Source organism: Mangifera indica, chromosome 15, assembly GCF_011075055.1.
Source record: "Mangifera indica cultivar Alphonso chromosome 15, CATAS_Mindica_2.1, whole genome shotgun sequence".
In the NCBI taxonomy this organism is placed as follows: Eukaryota; Viridiplantae; Streptophyta; class Magnoliopsida; order Sapindales; family Anacardiaceae; genus Mangifera; species Mangifera indica.
In genome coordinates, this window is record NC_058151.1 from 387725 (window position 1) to 404952 (window position 17228).

General features: G+C 31.5%; 2 protein-coding genes and 3 non-coding genes across 7 annotated transcripts; all 5 read right to left on the reverse strand.

Annotated features, from left to right (window-relative positions):
• Positions 1-3323: 3323 nt before the first annotated feature.
• On the reverse strand, positions 3324-3409 carry LOC123198444. The gene has a single exon (XR_006498026.1). It is a non-coding gene; the product is annotated as a small nucleolar RNA SNORD25 (small nucleolar RNA).
• A 220-nt stretch (positions 3410-3629) lies between these two features.
• Positions 3630-3722, reverse strand: LOC123198446. The gene has a single exon (XR_006498027.1). It is a non-coding gene; the product is annotated as a small nucleolar RNA snoR116 (small nucleolar RNA).
• A 32-nt stretch (positions 3723-3754) lies between these two features.
• LOC123198448 lies at positions 3755-3839 on the reverse strand. Its single transcript, XR_006498029.1, has one exon. It is a non-coding gene; the product is annotated as a small nucleolar RNA snoR117 (small nucleolar RNA).
• Positions 3840-4557: 718 nt separating this feature from the next.
• LOC123197603 (metal tolerance protein 9-like) lies at positions 4558-7282 on the reverse strand. The gene is made up of 6 exons (XM_044611928.1): positions 6924-7282; positions 5862-5974; positions 5517-5762; positions 5364-5444; positions 5063-5293; positions 4558-4979 (listed from the first exon to the last, which is right to left on the reverse strand). Exons 1-6 carry the CDS (start codon positions 7156-7158, stop codon positions 4626-4628), a joined length of 1260 nt encoding a protein of 419 aa, XP_044467863.1. The 5' UTR covers positions 7159-7282; the 3' UTR covers positions 4558-4625.
• Positions 7283-11578: 4296 nt separating this feature from the next.
• On the reverse strand, positions 11579-14799 carry LOC123197437 (metal tolerance protein 10-like). 3 transcript variants are annotated; one of them, XM_044611746.1, is made up of 7 exons: positions 14569-14799; positions 14214-14429; positions 14023-14135; positions 13584-13829; positions 13409-13489; positions 12727-12957; positions 11579-12060 (listed from the first exon to the last, which is right to left on the reverse strand). In XM_044611746.1, the coding sequence occupies exons 1-7, from the start codon at positions 14585-14587 to the stop codon at positions 11707-11709; spliced, it is 1260 nt and encodes a 419-aa protein (XP_044467681.1). In that variant the 5' UTR covers positions 14588-14799; the 3' UTR covers positions 11579-11706. The 3 variants fall into 3 exon arrangements, with proteins under 3 accessions (XP_044467681.1, XP_044467682.1, XP_044467683.1); XM_044611747.1 differs by having other exon boundaries at positions 14214-14474; positions 14569-14798; XM_044611748.1 differs by having other exon boundaries at positions 14214-14474; positions 14649-14796.
• Positions 14800-17228: the final 2429 nt, after the last annotated feature.

Sequence of the window (17228 nt, forward strand, 5' to 3'; positions counted from 1 at the left end):
TAATAATATATTATTATATAATTAAATATTATTTTATCAGACATATAATTGTTTATATCGATTATTTGTATATATAATTATATTATCTTATAACAATTCTAAAGGTTAATTTTTTTTTTTAAATTTGTAAAATATATAAGTATTATATGATTACTATTACCTATCGTTTTAAAATATAAATAAATTATATTTTCTTTAACCTATTTAAAAATTTATCCCTTACCCCTCTAAATTCAATTAAAAGAATTTAACATTCTTATTTAAATTTTGATTAGTTTCAAACCTAGTTAGTAAATACGAAAATAAAAAAAATGATACATAAATTATACGAGTATAATACAATGAATAATAAAAAATATGTTTATAAAAAAATGCCCCTAAACTTTCTGTATGAGAAAAATATGGAACGTATATTTACGAGTTTAATATGAGATATTGTCAATAATACGTTTCTAAAAATACGACAATATTATAATAATTTTAGTACTTTTACGAATCTCCTATTAAAAATCAATATAATAATTCAAATGTAAAATATTTAATTAACTATTAAATTTAATAGAACATAATCAATAATCAAAATTCTTTGTACAATAAGTAACGTACCAGTCAGTTAAGAAAAATAAATAAATAAATCAGTTCAGATTTTAGACTTTAGATTAGAGTGAATATTTGTATAGGTTACAAGGGAGAAAAACGTAAAATTAGAGCTAAAAATTAAGAAAGAAATGTAATTGAGTTTTTAAATAACAGTGGTATTTTCTTAAATAATTGAAAATAAAAAAGACAATTTTGTACTTTAAGTTTAGTCAAAAATTAAAAAATATAGTAAATATAAAATATGACATATAATTCACGTTTAATACGAAAATGTGTAAAATAAATATTTAATATGTTTTGGGTTCAAAATTTTTTTTGAACGTGTTTAATATATGAATAATACGGAAAAGTCAATAATACACGTATTTACTAACTACGGTCTCAAACTTGTAATCAGATTGATCATAATTAATAAATTCAGTGGTAATCACACCAAAATGATGCAATTCTAGTGCATGATTCATTTAGGTTAATTCTAATTATCACTGACAATATTCATCATTGATGACTTTTTTAAATTTATAATTTTTTTTTTTATAATTATTAGTCCTAAATTAATATAAACTATGAGAGAAAAAATAAAAATAATTAGAGATATTTTATCTTTTCAGTGAGTTTATCCTGATAAAAGGCAGATTAGTACCATTTTTAAAGTTTAAGATCGGAAAAAGTGTCATTGGAGCAAATTTTATAAAATTTCTATCCACCCATATGCACAACTTCCCAATGTCACTACCCTTTTTCACTGCACAACTTCCCAATGTCACTACCCTTTTTCACTGCCAACTCGATATATATTCACCGCTTCTTGCTTAGATTTGTTGTTGACTAGCTTTGTTTTAGTTGAATCTTGCCATTTTCACTAACTTTGAGATGCATTATCCCTAATACCAACCCTAAGCATGCACAACTGTTGTCTTGTCTCTCCTCCAACTTGTGTGCTAGCTGCCTTCCCCGCCCCACCCCGCCCCGCCCCGCCTCGCCTCATTTTTATTTTAATCATCGCTCAAATTTGACCATGATTTTATTTTTGATCATCACTTTGATCTTGCTTAAATCTGTCAAGAAATGACAAAGGAGAAGAAAGAAAAAATGAAGAGGATAAAAAGAAAAATATATAAAATAATTAAAGTGAAAATATAATTTATTTGTATTATTAGATGTGTAAGTAATATTGATCATATTATATATTATATACAATGATAAAAATACTTTTTAATTATTAAAACTAATATTTAATTTTGATCGATAGGTGAAAAAATAAAAATTTTAAACTTAAAGAATGATTTGTCTATCATTTTATAGAAGTTTGGGTGTGAAATAGTCATTTGACTTTCTTGTATTATATTATAGGTAAGAACAATATTATGTGTATTCATTTTAAATACATAAATATGTACATATTTATATATGTCATCACATAATTAGATGTTACTTTATCTTTAATTCAAAACCACTCAACTATATGATAACATATATAAGTATATATAAATTTCTTCATTCAAAATGAGTACACATAATTTTATTGTATAGGTAAATTGAAGTTAGATAATCCTTAATTATTTTTAGTATATGGCAAAGTGATCAACATCAATGCTTCCAGACCTTATCAAAGGATTGGTTTGTGGTCGATTAATGTTTCTAGACATGATCAAAGAATAGGATTGTGGTCGATGAAGAGGTGTCTCTTCCTCTCACGGTGGTGCGACAAAAAGATATTCATTTCTTCGTCGCACTATATTTATCATCAACTCAAGAGAAGGAAGAGACCAAAGATGATGTCGAAAAAAATATTGGAAACTGAAGTTGAAGAGTGAGGATGAAACTTTTGTTTTTGAAAGTTTTGGAGGGTGAATACAATTTGAAAAATATAAAAACCCTAAGTTTGGTGGTGAAAATATTACCTTTCAAAATTTAAAAACTTTAGATAAATGTAAAATTGTTAGTTTTTAAATCCTAAAGAGAAAAAAAACAAATTTTATATATTTTAATATAAATAATAAAAATAGAAAAAATTAATAAAAATTAGGTATAAGTGAACCTTTTAAGTTTTTTAAATATTATAGATGTGATTTTATGCTTGAGCTAAAACTTCCATGGGAAATAGTCTTTTTCCCAAATCAAAATGCCTACGTAAAATCCATTATCCCATTTTCATGTGATAACAACCTCTGGTAACTCACAACTCTCAGGAAGGTACAGGAATCAATTACCAGTTCACACGAGCATTCAGTCCAATCACTCTGTCCAAGTAGCATTTTCTCCCTTCTGGAGGGCCAACTGCAATTTGCGAAACCAACACGAGTATTCCTTCTTTCCTTGGGGGTATTATTACTCTCCAGGATAGTCCAATAATAATATCTTATCTTGTATGAAAATCCTAACTATATTACTCTCTATCTTCCTAGATTGATGTTGTTGACTATTCAAAATTCTGCATATTTTAAGAATCATATAAAGGAGAGTACAATATAGCGAGAGAGCCCGTAACTCTAACAGAAGCTGTTGTGACATCTTTTACAGTCACAGAAGCTTTCATGAAAAACACCAGATTTACGTATTTTCATCCGTATCTTATCGGTTAATATGTTATCCTATGATTTGAAGGATGTAATTGGTCATTGATTATCACTCATTGATAAATTCTTACATAAAGAATTTACTCAGAAGAATAAAGCTTTTAAAAGCGGAAAAAAACAGAAAACGGAAATTTGATAAAGAAACAAAACTCAGTCCCTTAGATGTTCATAAAGAGTTTGTAATCATTTTCACAAATTCATTACAGGTCTGTTGGATCATCACTGTTTCTTCATCATTTCACTAACAAAAAAACAAAATTTTAATTTAAAAAATTGTGGGTAAATCTGAATGCACAAAGCTTAGATAATTGAAAACAAAGAGCTAGAATCTCATTCCCCAAATCATTCTCGGCAACGTACAGCGCTGAAAACGCTATAGAAATAGGCGCATCAGAGACTCTAATTTATTGCCATTCTTTTTTTTTCAAAACTCCGAAGACAAATACAAAAAGGCTCAGAAAGTGGTTTCATGATTTACATCAACAAGATTTTCTCTAAAAAGCTCTCAAAGTTTGATGGTATAAATTCAAATCATCAGCGCCTCAAACGAAAAAAAAGGAAAAAAAATCGAAAGGAGGCCTCAGAAATCAACTGATTGATTGAATGCATCAAAGAGAGAGTATCTCAGATGGTACGGACAATTTGTGAGCATCACCGGCCGTTCAATCAAAAACAAATTTAAGACGGAAGAGTAGAAAAGGAAGAAGATGACATTGAAAATTGAAATTGGAGATTAGGGTGTATTTGGACGAAATATATAGAATGAGGGGCGCTTTTGAAACCCTAATTCTACTCTGGATTTGCTTATACGCCATTGTAAATTATTTAAGGTCCAGGCTCCGGCCCAGAGGAAACCCAATAAATTTCTAAAAGTAGGATATGTTGTAGCCGTTAAGGGACACTTTTTGTAGGATCGGACACGATTCAAGTCAATTCTAATTTAGTTTGATATTCAATTCACATAGAGATAATTCTAAATTGAGATCGAATTGAGTCAAATTGTTAAAAGTCATCAACAAATTCATCTTATTTAACAATACTTCATCCGATTTTTATTCTATATTTTAAGTTATACTTCTTGTAGGGTTGAAAATAATTCAGGCCGATTCAAATTTAATTTGATGTTTAACTCGAATAGAAATAACCCCAAATTGAGATCGAATTGAGTCAAATTATTAAAAAGTCATCAACAAATTCATTTTATTTAACAATTTTTCATCCAATTTTTATTCTACATTATAAATTATCCTCTTTTTTTTTTTTAGTTTCTCTAATAATTAAGAGTAAAGTTCGATTTCAAGTTTGATTGCTCTAAATTCAAACCAAACTTGAGTTAATCTTTGTAAATTGAAAGCGATATCTAATTATTTAGGGAAAATGGAGTAGAAATCTTAGGTGCTAGGATTATTCAGTTTCAGTTATTACATGACATAATTTACTGACTCATCAAGCTAATTGATGGCTCTTGGTGTGCTCAGGTCGATGTGTGAACTCAAAATCTATATGCACAAAAGCTCTCTCAACTTCAGGCAGTTGCTCAAGCTTCTCCTGCAATGTCTCTCCAATGTTATGTGCTTGATACAGCAACATGTCCTCTGGTAACACAATGTCCACCTCCACAAAATAATGGCATCCAAATGTGTATGCTCTCACTGTGTCTATATGCTTTACCGATTCGTGATGGTTCCATATTAGATACGTCATTTTCGCCAGAAAATCCGGTGGGGCAGTTCTCCCTATCAGTGAATGTACATTCTGCAGAACCGTCCTCACCCATGTGCTAATTGTATATAATGCTATCTGTAGTGTTAGAACCATTATCGTTAATATATAAATTAATACTTATTGTTAGTGCAAAGTTAGTGATGGCAGTGGAGTCTTACTATTATGGCTCCAGTTGGGTCAATCCACCAGTAGAGTTTCACAGCTAGCACAGCTGTGACTAAGCCAACTGAATTGGTAATCACATCAAACATATGATCTTGAGCATAGGCTCTGATAATTTCGTTCTTGAATCTTCGACAGTAGATCATTAGCACAAACTTGACTATTGTCACAGAAGTCATTATCCCAATCATCCATTTTTCTTGCTCGCTGTCCATTTTAGGTTTCGACTGTAACAGAACAGCATTAGCCGAAAATTCTATACTAGTATCGGCATACTTTCAGCAGAAAATAGCATACCTTTGAAATGATTGCGCGAGAAGATTCTAGCAGAATCTGTAGTCCAAGAGTTGCCATCACTGATGCAAAAACAATGATGCCCTGTGTAGTTGATTAGCTAAATGCAGTACGCAGAATTGAAAATTGATTTTAGCAGCAAATTTGGTAACTTACTACTGGTTGCATCCTTTTCTTTCCGATTGGGTAGTGATACTGGTTTGGATTTTTCATGGCATTGGAAGTGAACCACAAAATGAAACCTGATAAAAGGTCTAGAAGAGAGTCCAGAGTTGAGGCAATTACTGCCAAAGATCTGCTTTCAACAGAAGCATAAACTTTTGCTATAAAAAGAACCAAGTTAGTGACATTTGATATGTGAACTGCCAATCTCTCACTTCTAGCAAGCTGCTTCATTTCATCCTGAGAAAAATTGATCATGATTTTTGACTTGTAAGAAACATATATCTTCGTTTGCCTCGGTCAAGGAAAATGAAAACAGAGAAAAGGTTTTAGAATTACCTCTGTTAGGCTTTCAGGCCAAGAACCCTTTTCAGTCATGATGTCCATATCACCATACCCTTCAAGGAGCCTTTCTTGTTTCTTGTAATACTCTGAGACTTTCTTCTGTTTTTCTAAAATGCAAAATCAAAAAAAAATTGAAAGTTTTAATTTACTTCCCAAGTCCTTTAAGCGGAAAATCATTTTTACTTTGATTGAAAGAACTGCTGAAATCCTAAATCAAATCAAGGTATCTCGCCTAATCACTATTTCAAATTACTATTGTAGTGCATTGATGTCAAAAATCACACGTTGAAAAAGTTTTAGATCAATCTAAATTTATTGTCTCCCATTTCCTCACAAGAGAACAAAACTATGAGATAAACAAAGTTTAAAGTAAATAGTATTTGTGGCTTTAAATGACTTCTTATATTCAAATCAAGACAATATCAAAATAAGAGTTGAGGGTATTGAGTCAATATAAATTCATTATTGCTCTTCCCTTACAAGACACCTTTTAGGAGAAAAATTGCCACAACTTTAGATGGCCAGTAGAGACGAAGGCAACATTAAAAGAGAAGCTAGGTTGTTACATCAATATAAATTTATTGTTTCTCCCTCTCCCTCGCGAGGGTCCTTTTAACTTGCAATACCATGTAGCCAACTACAACTAAGACAGACAATCCTTGGCTACTTTAAGGTCTAATATGTGCATATCAATGATATGTAAAATCTAAGTTATGAAAGAACTTTAATCATTCACCATTGATTAAGAAACATTACAACAGAAAACTTAATTTTATCCATGTCACACAGTCAACAATGAACTCAACTTTTAAAAAAAGGTGACAAGACCGACCACAAAATGCCACAAGCTGCAAATGGAAAATTAGGTTGATTAATAAGAACTGGGTTGATTTCTTTTGTTTTAGAGGTTTCTCCAATTAAAAAATAAAAAGTAAAAAAACTCCTGAAAAAAAAAATTCTAAAAACATTTTCTGAAAATACATGGAAATTAAGCCCAGTTCTGTGTAAAGCCTTCTTAATGAGGAAAAAGAAGAAGAAGAGGGAAGAGTGACATACTTGGTGTACATAGATGGTGAAAGAAAGCACAAGAGTGATGGTGATGAGGAGAAGAAGAGAGTTTATGTTCTGGAATACGAAAGCTATCAAGAGTGAGCCTCCATGCAGTCGACTTCGCATTAAGACGATCACCATCATCTTCTTCTTGTTGTTTTGGAAGAAGATAAGCATCATGAAGAAGACCACCACCACCTTCTTCAATATTACTTCCGCAACGTTCATCCGTAGTCTCCATGGAATTCTAGCTCTTTGTATGTGATAACCGATAAGTTCAAACTAAGCAACCGAAAATGGCGGTTAAGATAAGAGTTTGAAGAAGAAGACGATAAAAGGAAAAACTGCTTCTCCGATCCTCTGCAGAACCGCCTTCTCAGAGAAGAACAAGTGTTTACATAGTTATATTTCCATGCACACACGTGGCATCATTCAATAATATTTTTTCACGGAAAATTTTCTAAAAAAAATATAACAAGAAAGAATTACAGGTTTTCCCCAACCAGAATTGCTCCATTTTTATTTTTGTATTGGCACAATCTTATCTTTTTATCTTTAAAAAAGATTTTTTCTTATCTATAATCAAAACTCAAAATCTCAAATGGTAGATTCAAAACAATATTATTTTTCCATTGAGTGGTATTTTATGTATAACTAATAATACATTATTATATAATTAAATCTTGTTTTATCTTATGTATAATTATTTGCTTGCACTTATTATATATATAAATATTTTTTTTAAATTAATAAAATAAATAAATAAATATTATAGGATTACTATTACTTATAGTTTTAAAATATAAATAAATTATATATTTTTTATTTATTTAAAAATTTATCTCTTACACCCCTAAATTCAATTAAAAGAATTTAAATTCCTTGCTTAAACCTTCACATTGATCACAATTAATAAATTCAGTGGTAATCACACAAAAATGATGCAATTTTAATGTATGATTAATTTAGGTGAATTTTAACTATCCGATAATTTTTACCATCAATGACTATTTTAAATTTCTAATTTTTTTTTATAATTATTAATCTTAAAATTAATATAATAAACTATGAGAGAAAAGGTAAAAGTTTCCAACAGAATAAAAGGCAGATTAGTGTCATTTTTAAAGTTTAAGATCATTGAAGGAAATTACAGGCAAAAAATAGTTGTTCTACCTTTGTTTTAAAGTATTTTTGAAGGTGAATCCAACCTTTGTTGGAAAGATATTCCATTCATTTCTCAATTCCTTTTGACTCAGCAGCTTCTCGATATAATAAAAAAAAATTGTTAAATGGATTCAAAAACTTTTGATTTCTGATGTTCCCATGCTACAATATTTGGCGACCCTTTCCAGGTGATGCTTATTTAATAGGGGGAGAAGCACTATTTCCCACCCAACTTTTGATGTGTTCACAAAGTGCCACCGATGGCAGATGAAAATTCACTCCCACTTATGAGCCGTTAATATGGATGATATTTGTTTGCATAAGGATAAAATATCCATTTTACCCTTATTATATGAAATAACAAAAATACCCCTCAATTTAATCTACCAAATTCGTCCCAGGGTTTTACCATTCAACCCCCTTAGATTTTAGAAATTAACATTTCACCTTATTTAAAGGTTTTAAACTTTGAAAATTAACATTTTCACCCCCTAACCTAGGGTTTCCATAATTTTCAAAATGCAGCCGCCCCCCATAACTTTCAAAACCAACAGTTTCACCCCCATTCTTCAACTTCATCTCCCGACGTCGTCTCCGGCTTCGTCACCGACCTCCTCCTTCTCCTGGTGCGACGACGGTGGTGCGATGAAGAGATCTTCATCTCCTCGTCGCACGTTGACGAAGAGACGGAGATCTCTTCGTCGCACGATGCGATGAAGAGACGGAGATCTCTTCGTCGCACGATGCGATGAAGAGACAGAGATCTCTTCATCGCACCACCGTGCGACGAAGAGGTCTCTCTTCGTCGCTCCACCCAGACGACGAAGGACGATACTTCACTGTCCTTCGTCGCTCTTCGTGTCGTCCAGACGCGACGACGAAAGACGATGAAGCGTCGTCCTTCGTCTATTCTTCCAGATTTGGACGACGCTTCGTCGGCCAGATCTGGGCTACGAAAGGTCATCCTTCGTCGTCCTTTATAGTAGGAGATGAGAGATTGGTCGAAGGAGTAGGCCGTTGGTGGTGGCCGGAGAAGGAAACAAACCCTAGGGGTGAAATATAAAATTTTCAAACTTTGAGGATGGGTTAGTTATTAATTTTTAAAACCTGGAGGGGGAAAACGGTAAAATTTTAAAGTTTTAAGTAAAATGACTATTTTGCCCTTGTCCCTAACTGAAAAATTGGACGGTAGTTTGCTCATGGGTGTGAAAAGTGGATTTTCATCTGCCGTGGGTGGCACTTTGAGAATGCATCAAAAGTTGGGTGGGAATAGTCCTTCTCCCTTTAATAGGATTGGAATTTATGTTTCTCTTATTCCAATTTTTGTAATGCAGCCGTTTAGAGGAAACAATTCCACTTTTGGGAGCATAAATATGATAAAACTATGTATGTTGTTTAAATTATGCATGAAAATATAAGCGGAATGACCCTCATCCAAACTTTTTTGAAATGAATATTTTTTACTTTTTAAGTTTTCATTTATTAAATTTGTTAATAAAATCAGTTGTGTTAATGAAAAGATAATAATGTCCTCTATTTTATTGAAGCTAAATAATATTTTTGTCTCAAAATTTTATATAATTTATGTCCACCCATATGCACAACTTTCCAATATCGTGACCTTTGCTCACTTTCGTTTTAGTCGAATCTTATCATTTTCACTAACTTTGAAAAACATTGTCGCTGACACAAGCTCTAAGCATGCGCAACTATTGCCTTGCCTCTCCTCCAACTCATGTGCTAGCTCCCCCCATTTTTATTTTAAATCATCACTCAAATTTGACCATGATTTTTATTTTGATCATCAATTGGGTCTTGCTTAAATCTATTAAGAAATGATAGAGGAGAAAAAAGAAGAAAAATGGAGAGAAAAAAAAGAAAAACATAAACTAATTAGAGTGAAAATACAATTTATTTGTATTATTAGATTCATAAGTAATATTGATCATATTATATATGGTATATAACCATAAAAATACTTTTTGATTATTAAAGCTAATGTTGAACTTCAGTGGATAAATAGAAAAATAAAAATTTTAAATTAAAAAAAAAATGATTTGTCATCATATTATAAAAGTTAGGGTGTCACATAGTCATTTGACCTTCTTGTATTATAATCAAAAAATTGACATAATGATCCATATCAATATTTTTAGACCTTATCAAAAAATTGGTATGTGATCGATTGGTTTGATTAGATCAATTACTTCAATAATATATAATTAATGTTATATATAGTAAATATATGTTTCTTTAAGTAAAACATTTTGATCTCCTTAAATAGCATGCAGAGAGTTGAAAGAGTTGGTGAATTATTTTTCCTCATAAAAAAACCAACATTCCGTAAACTTTAATCGACTAACATCTTGCTCAATTTACATTCACTTTTTATCTTAATTTTCTGCCAAAAACACTTGAATCCGCTTACAGTATTAGAATATATAAAGTAGAAAGATATGGGGATCCCATATTGAGTCAAATCATGCTACCTAAAATTGTATACATTGATCAAGATATATATTAAATTATCTTTGGCGTGGAAAGGTAAAAAGAAATGTCACCAATTAAAAACTCTTTCTTTATAGAAAGAATAAAAAAATATATAAAATACATATATAAAGGAGGAAATGCCACTTCTAAGTTGTTTTTGAAATTAATATAAAAATATTAAAATAATATATCATAATATAATTAATTGATTTTAAATTAAAAATAAAATAATATTTAATTATATAATAATATATAATTTAATATTTAATTAAATACTAAAAATTAAATCCTCGAAACATTTTTTATGGGACCGATTGTAGTGGTTGGGTCGCCGCTCCATGCACAGACAAGGAGGCTTTCTTTCCACTTTGATTATTTTATATGTATATAAGCCACTAGTGCATTATCATTCATCACAATATAATTACTTTTCCATATCTTCGCTACAAGATGACAAGTTACATATGCGTAAGCAAGCACTATTTAGGTTTCAGATAGACACAGAAACGATGCTCACTATTAGAGAAAGAAATGAAGAAATGTTCATGTCACAGATTTTTTTGCTTGGCCAATTGGGTTTCTAGTCATATTATTTCAATCTAAAGCACCCACTTCATCACCCACAGCCAATAGTTAGTGGTTTTTTAAGAAAGATGTAAAGTGACTTTCAAAGATTGGAAATACCTCTTAAATTAGTAGAGGGGCATTTGAGTTTAATTCAAACATAAAATAATTAATTTAAGATTAAGTTCAATTCAAATATCCTTAGTTATATATTAGACATCCATAAAAGTTTCTCTTTAACTATAAATTTTAGTTATATGAATTAACTTGTATGTGTATAAATGGATTTTTATGTCAAAGAGTTACGGTAGGAAGCAATTTTGTTCAGTAAGGGCTTCCCAAAATATACTTCTAAATACAACTTATTATGAGTCTTTTGAAAAGGTAAAGAAATTGGAATTATTTGTATATCTTAGCATATTCATTAACATACACACACCAAAAAAAAAAAAGTTCAGGCCCTTAATTTAGAGTAAACAATAATTCTTTGTTTTCAAATGAGATGGTAGTAATTAAAGAACTTCAGATTGAACAATTATTTCAACTCAAATAAGCTTTTTTCTTGGAGGGTTTATGAAGGTTTCTTCTTCTGCTTGTGCTCATGTTGATGAGTGGTGTTAAAATCAACATGAACAAAAGCTCTCTCCACTTCAGGCAGTTGCTCAAGCTTCTCCTGGAGAGTCTCTCCAATGTTGTGGGCTTCATTGAGTGACATTTCCCCTGGTAAAACTATGTCAACTTCCACAAAATAATAGCTCCCAAATGTGTAAGCTCTCACTGTCTCAATGTGCCTGATGTCCTCATGGTGATTCCATATCAAATATGTTAGTTTTGCCAAGTACTCTGCTGGAGCTGTCCTCCCAATCAATGACCAAACATTTTCCATCACTGTCCTTGCCCAGTTTCCTATTGTATATAAAGCAATCTGCATTACAACAATCAATATCATATCAGTTTCATTCCAATATTTTCTCTAGTATGAACATTTGAATAGGGTTAGATTCGAATCGAACCAAACACAAATAAGGGCTAGCTAGAGCTTGAATCAAATCCAAAACACCCAACTCAAGATCGAGCTTAGCTTGTTTGAATCGCATGAGATGAACAAGAAGAAATAGCAAAGAAGAAGAATCACCAGTGAGCTGGTTTTCTAGTGTAGCGATGTTAGTGCGGTGAGAGGGTTTGTGTTATACTGAACGTCAATCTAAACTGTTAGTTTGAATTTATCCCTAGTTTCGAATCTTTTAGGAATTTCGTTTTTGATTAAAAAATGTCTAATTCTTTTAGGAATTTGGGTTTTAGTAAGTAGATTTTGCGCATTTTGAGAGTTGATTCTGCACAAATCTAAATTTGCTCCTCATGCTAGTGTCCTTCACCCAAAAAGTCATGCTGGCGTTTTTTTTCAAAATAAGGAAACCTTTCCCATAATTGGGGGGATTTGAACTTTTGTTCTCTATTCGGAATCACAACTTCTTTACCACATAAACAATCCCTAGTCATGCTAGCATTGACCCATTTCTTAGGAATATTAGATGTGACGGGTTCAAATTCTTCAATCAGATTTTGAAAAATAACCGTGTAGTTAACTTACTAAGATGGCTCCAACAGGGTCGATCCACCAGTAGAATTTGATGGCTAGCACGGCTGCTGCTAGACCGATGCTGTTGGTAATGACATCGAAAAAATGATCTTGAGAATAGGCCCTGACAATTTCATTTTTGAATCTGCGACAGTATATCGTTAGCACAAGTTTTACTGCTGTGACTGACACCATAATCCCAATCATCCATTTTAATTTCTCAGGATCCTTTTCAGGCTGAGCCTGCACAAAGTTAACAAGCAACATTATAAGATCTGCAGAATGTGAATATTAAGATGTTAAGCACAAGTGTAAGATATAAAACTTAGATTTCACATTGAAAAATGTGAAATATATGACTATGGATTTTTCAATTTCAATAAATAGTTTTTATGGTATAGTTTTTCTAAAGTTTATATCATTTAATATCAGAGCTATCATAATTGTATAGTTAGGATGTGTGCGCATTAAGGCTACAGGTTTATATGACTTAAAAATATAAAAGTATATGCTTTTAGTGTAAGATTAATATCTATAAGACTGAAAAGCATCGACTTTTGGTGTGAGTTTTATATGGTTTTGTATTTTTCAAACTCAACATTTAGCTTTTGGGGTGTAATTTTTTCAAGTTCGCAGAACTATCTAATTTTAAGTGACTATGTTCCCTGATTTTATCAACAACTCTTTAGCGTACCTTTAGGAGAAGCTCTCGACCTGATTCGAACAAAACTTGCAGTCCAAGAGTTGCCATTACTGATGCAAAGACAACAATTCCCTGAAAAGGTAGTGCAATTGAAACCATGTGTTAGTTTTTCCTTTATTCTTTTCAAGTTTCTCCTTTGTCATTCATTTTGAGTGAAAAGGCTTACCAGAGGTTGCATCCTGTTCTTGCCAATAGGGTACTTGTACTGATTGGGTTCCTTCATTGCATAAGCAGTGAACCACAAAATGAATCCTGATAAAAGATCCAAAAAGGAGTCCAAAGTGGATGCTATGACAGCCATTGATCTACTCTCAACAGAAGCATAAACTTTTGCCAAGAAGAGCACTATGTTTGCTACATTTGATGCATAAATTGCCATCCTTTCACTCCTTGCAAGCTCCTTCATTTCATCCTGAAACAGACAGCTCTTGTATCAGAAAACCACTCAAATGATTTACAAGAACGTGACCCTCAGACAAATCCCAGGTCGATAAAATTGTAGATTCAAAGCAGACAAAATCTGGTAGTAGGTCGGACTATTGGACAAAATGTTAGAAAGTGATTCCACAGTGTTATAAGAGCTGATAAGATTCTGCAGAACAAACCTCAGATAAACGTCCAGGCAAATTTCCCAATTCAGTGAAGATGTCAACTTCATTGTAGCCCTTAAGAAGCTCCTCTTGCTTCTTGTAATATTTCACAATTTTCCTTTGTTTCCCTGAGAAAACAAGTACCCAATTCAGAATCAAAACAACGCTGCAAATTAAGTTTAAGATCAAGTAAATACAGGACTTACTAAGGGTACTGACAAACTGCCCAAAACCAAAACCAGAGTCAACGCGGTTCTTAGGCAGCTGAAACTTATCCATACTAAGTCTCCACGAGGGTTCCATTGACGCAGCAATGTTTTCCCCATCTGGGATAGGAGACAGAAGCTCCGTCCGGAAATCAGATGAATCTATTCGAAGATCGCTCGCCATGTTTTTCTCCAGGCTGACCGATGAGGTTCTTGCTGCAGAAGGAAGAGCTGTAGCCGCTTATATACTGATGCTAAAAGCTTGGAAAATGAACAAACAGAGATTAACAAATGGAAATCCAACTGCTCCAACTTAGGTGAAAAAAGAAAGCAAGATGAATGGTGCAGTAGTTACACGATGTAAACATCAGCATCTCATGCTTGATTAAGACTCGGTGAAGAAGTGGGGAAGGAATCTTGGCTCAGGAATATTACCATGACGGTTCCTTGTTCACACCGTCAAGTGTTTTCTACGTTTTACAGGCATCCAGGAAGTCTTCCCCGTTGACGTACAATATACAAAAATAATCTGAGCTGATTTGCTGCAAGAGAAAGAAAAGAATAAAAAGAACAGGACTTTTGGGCATTCAAGTCTACTCCGTGATTCACATGTGAACTAGTATGGGATAATAATTTAAAAATCTATGCATTTATGTCAAGCAGCGTGTAGCCATAATACATGTGGCCCATGCACACATGGAAATGAATCATAGCTAGCTATGACTCTTGTTGGCCAAAGGCTAAGCTAGTCCCTTGAGTTTAGGTCTCGTGTCCTGGAATTTGTGGGGTAGAGGCCATTTCGATCATTCAACGTGTTTGCTAATGTTTCCTTTGTACTAGTTTACGCCTACTTGTCGAAATAATTACTGATTGATTTATAATTGCTAAGAATATTTCCCTTAAAATTTCTAATATTACATGCATTAATAGATTAGTGTTTTCAAAATTAATTTTTTAATATATCATTAATAGTTTCAATTTTGAGCAAGAGTGGATATAAAAAAAAAAATTGATTTCACACTCCCCCTAATTTGAGTTTAACTTAGATAAAAAATAATATGATTTAAATTCGTCAAACTAAAATTAAAAATTATTTAAATTTAATTTAAATAAAAAAATTATTTAATTTAATTTAATTTAAATTTATAATTTAAATAGATAATTTAAATTCATAATTAATTAATAATATAATATTATTTTATCAAAACAATATACAAACTTATTTATTTAAATTATAAATTTTGTTTAAATCAAATTATAAATTTCAAATAATAATGAATCTGACGCTATGATAATCAAATCAAACCAAACTAAACCTGTATATCTTTAGTTTGTACAAAAAATAACGGATCAAAACCCACTTCCAATACGAGTCTAAGACGGTGGAAAGAGTCAGACAAGGGGAGGATTGGAATTCGTGGAAAACACTCAAAACGGGTATGGGTTGTCTAGTACGAAAGTGACAAGGGAAACTTCTGAATTAAAAAGATGCCAAGGGCGTGGGCTTCTTCCTCATGCTGACATTTGCAAAACGGTAAGGGGAATGTTTTTGGTGGGCCACAATGGGCCCCTTTTGTTTTTAAATTACTCGTCTGAAGCCCAACTCCATTTCCTCTTTCTACGTGTTTTCTTTTGCAGTATTTCATCAAGCTCATCTTAAAAAGATGGTCCATGCAATTTACTATTCGCTCAGTTGTTCTCTTTCTGTAATTTGTAAACTACCGTGGTGTCGGTCTTTATTTTGCTTGTAGGTATTACAATAATTGAAACAGTATTCTCTGTAAAGAATTTTGTAAAAATTGTGGGATTTTTTTTATGTCAATATACATTAATTATAGGTTTAATTTGATTAAAATAAAACCAAATAAATATATAGTTTGCATAATTAAATAGACGACGACTAGATAAACGAATGTTTTATTATTTACAATGGAAAGAAAGTTTTTGTCATAATCGACAATGAAAATATCATTAAATATTTTCAAAGTGTTAATCAAATATAAAATTGTATTATAAATAAACATATCTCTAATTTATAATATTTGAATTATTAAATTTTATACATTTTATTTCAATTACATGACCAATGGTTTGCTTTGATTAAGTTAAACAATGTTCTCTTGAGAACAAATTGCCAATTTTATATCTTCTTTAACTTGAGAATAATCTATTAATAAATATAGAGTTTATATCTTTTATTTCTCATTATGTGAGTTCATAGAGTGTTACTAAATTGGTTTGATGGTGTTTTTTTTTTTTTTTTTTTTTAATTTACTCGTTGTTTACCACTATAATAATGGGAAAATAGAGAAATTAATTGTATAAGATATTTTCATTACCTCAAATCTATATGGTTATTTGAAAATAATCATTTGTGATACAGGAGAACTTGGTATTTGATCCAATGTTGCTTTAATAAAACATGTGTTGATTGGTAAATGATGATGACGCTATGGAGGTAAAAATGAATCCGAATCAAGTCAAACCTAAATAAGAGTTGACTTAAGTTTTATTCGAATTCATAGTTTGAGTTTGTTCAAGCTAGTATACAGTGTCATTGAATGATTTTAAATAAGCTAGTATACTCCTGTTAATGGAGTGAATAATATTATTGTAAAATGAACTATAACATATTGGAGAGGCAAATGAACCAAGCTTGAGCTGAGTTGGAATTCCAATTTTAGTTTGACTTATTCAAATTGAATGTAGATTCAAATTCGAGTCAACTAAATTAAAATTGATCATTCTCCGAACAAAAATCCTAGTTCCACTCCCAAGATTTGATGAAACGATAAATTCTTATTTTTTAAGTTTCAAAAAATTAAATTATCATTTATCATCTACTTTTGTTCAGTGTTTCTAGAATGACTATTTTGTCATTTTTACTAAAATTATAAACCATCATTAACCTTTAATAGAATTATCAAATTCTAATTAACTTTAAAGTGTTATGTTTTTTTCAATTCTTTCAGGGTTTCAAGCTGAAATTATCACCCTTAAAGCTATTGGGTGACA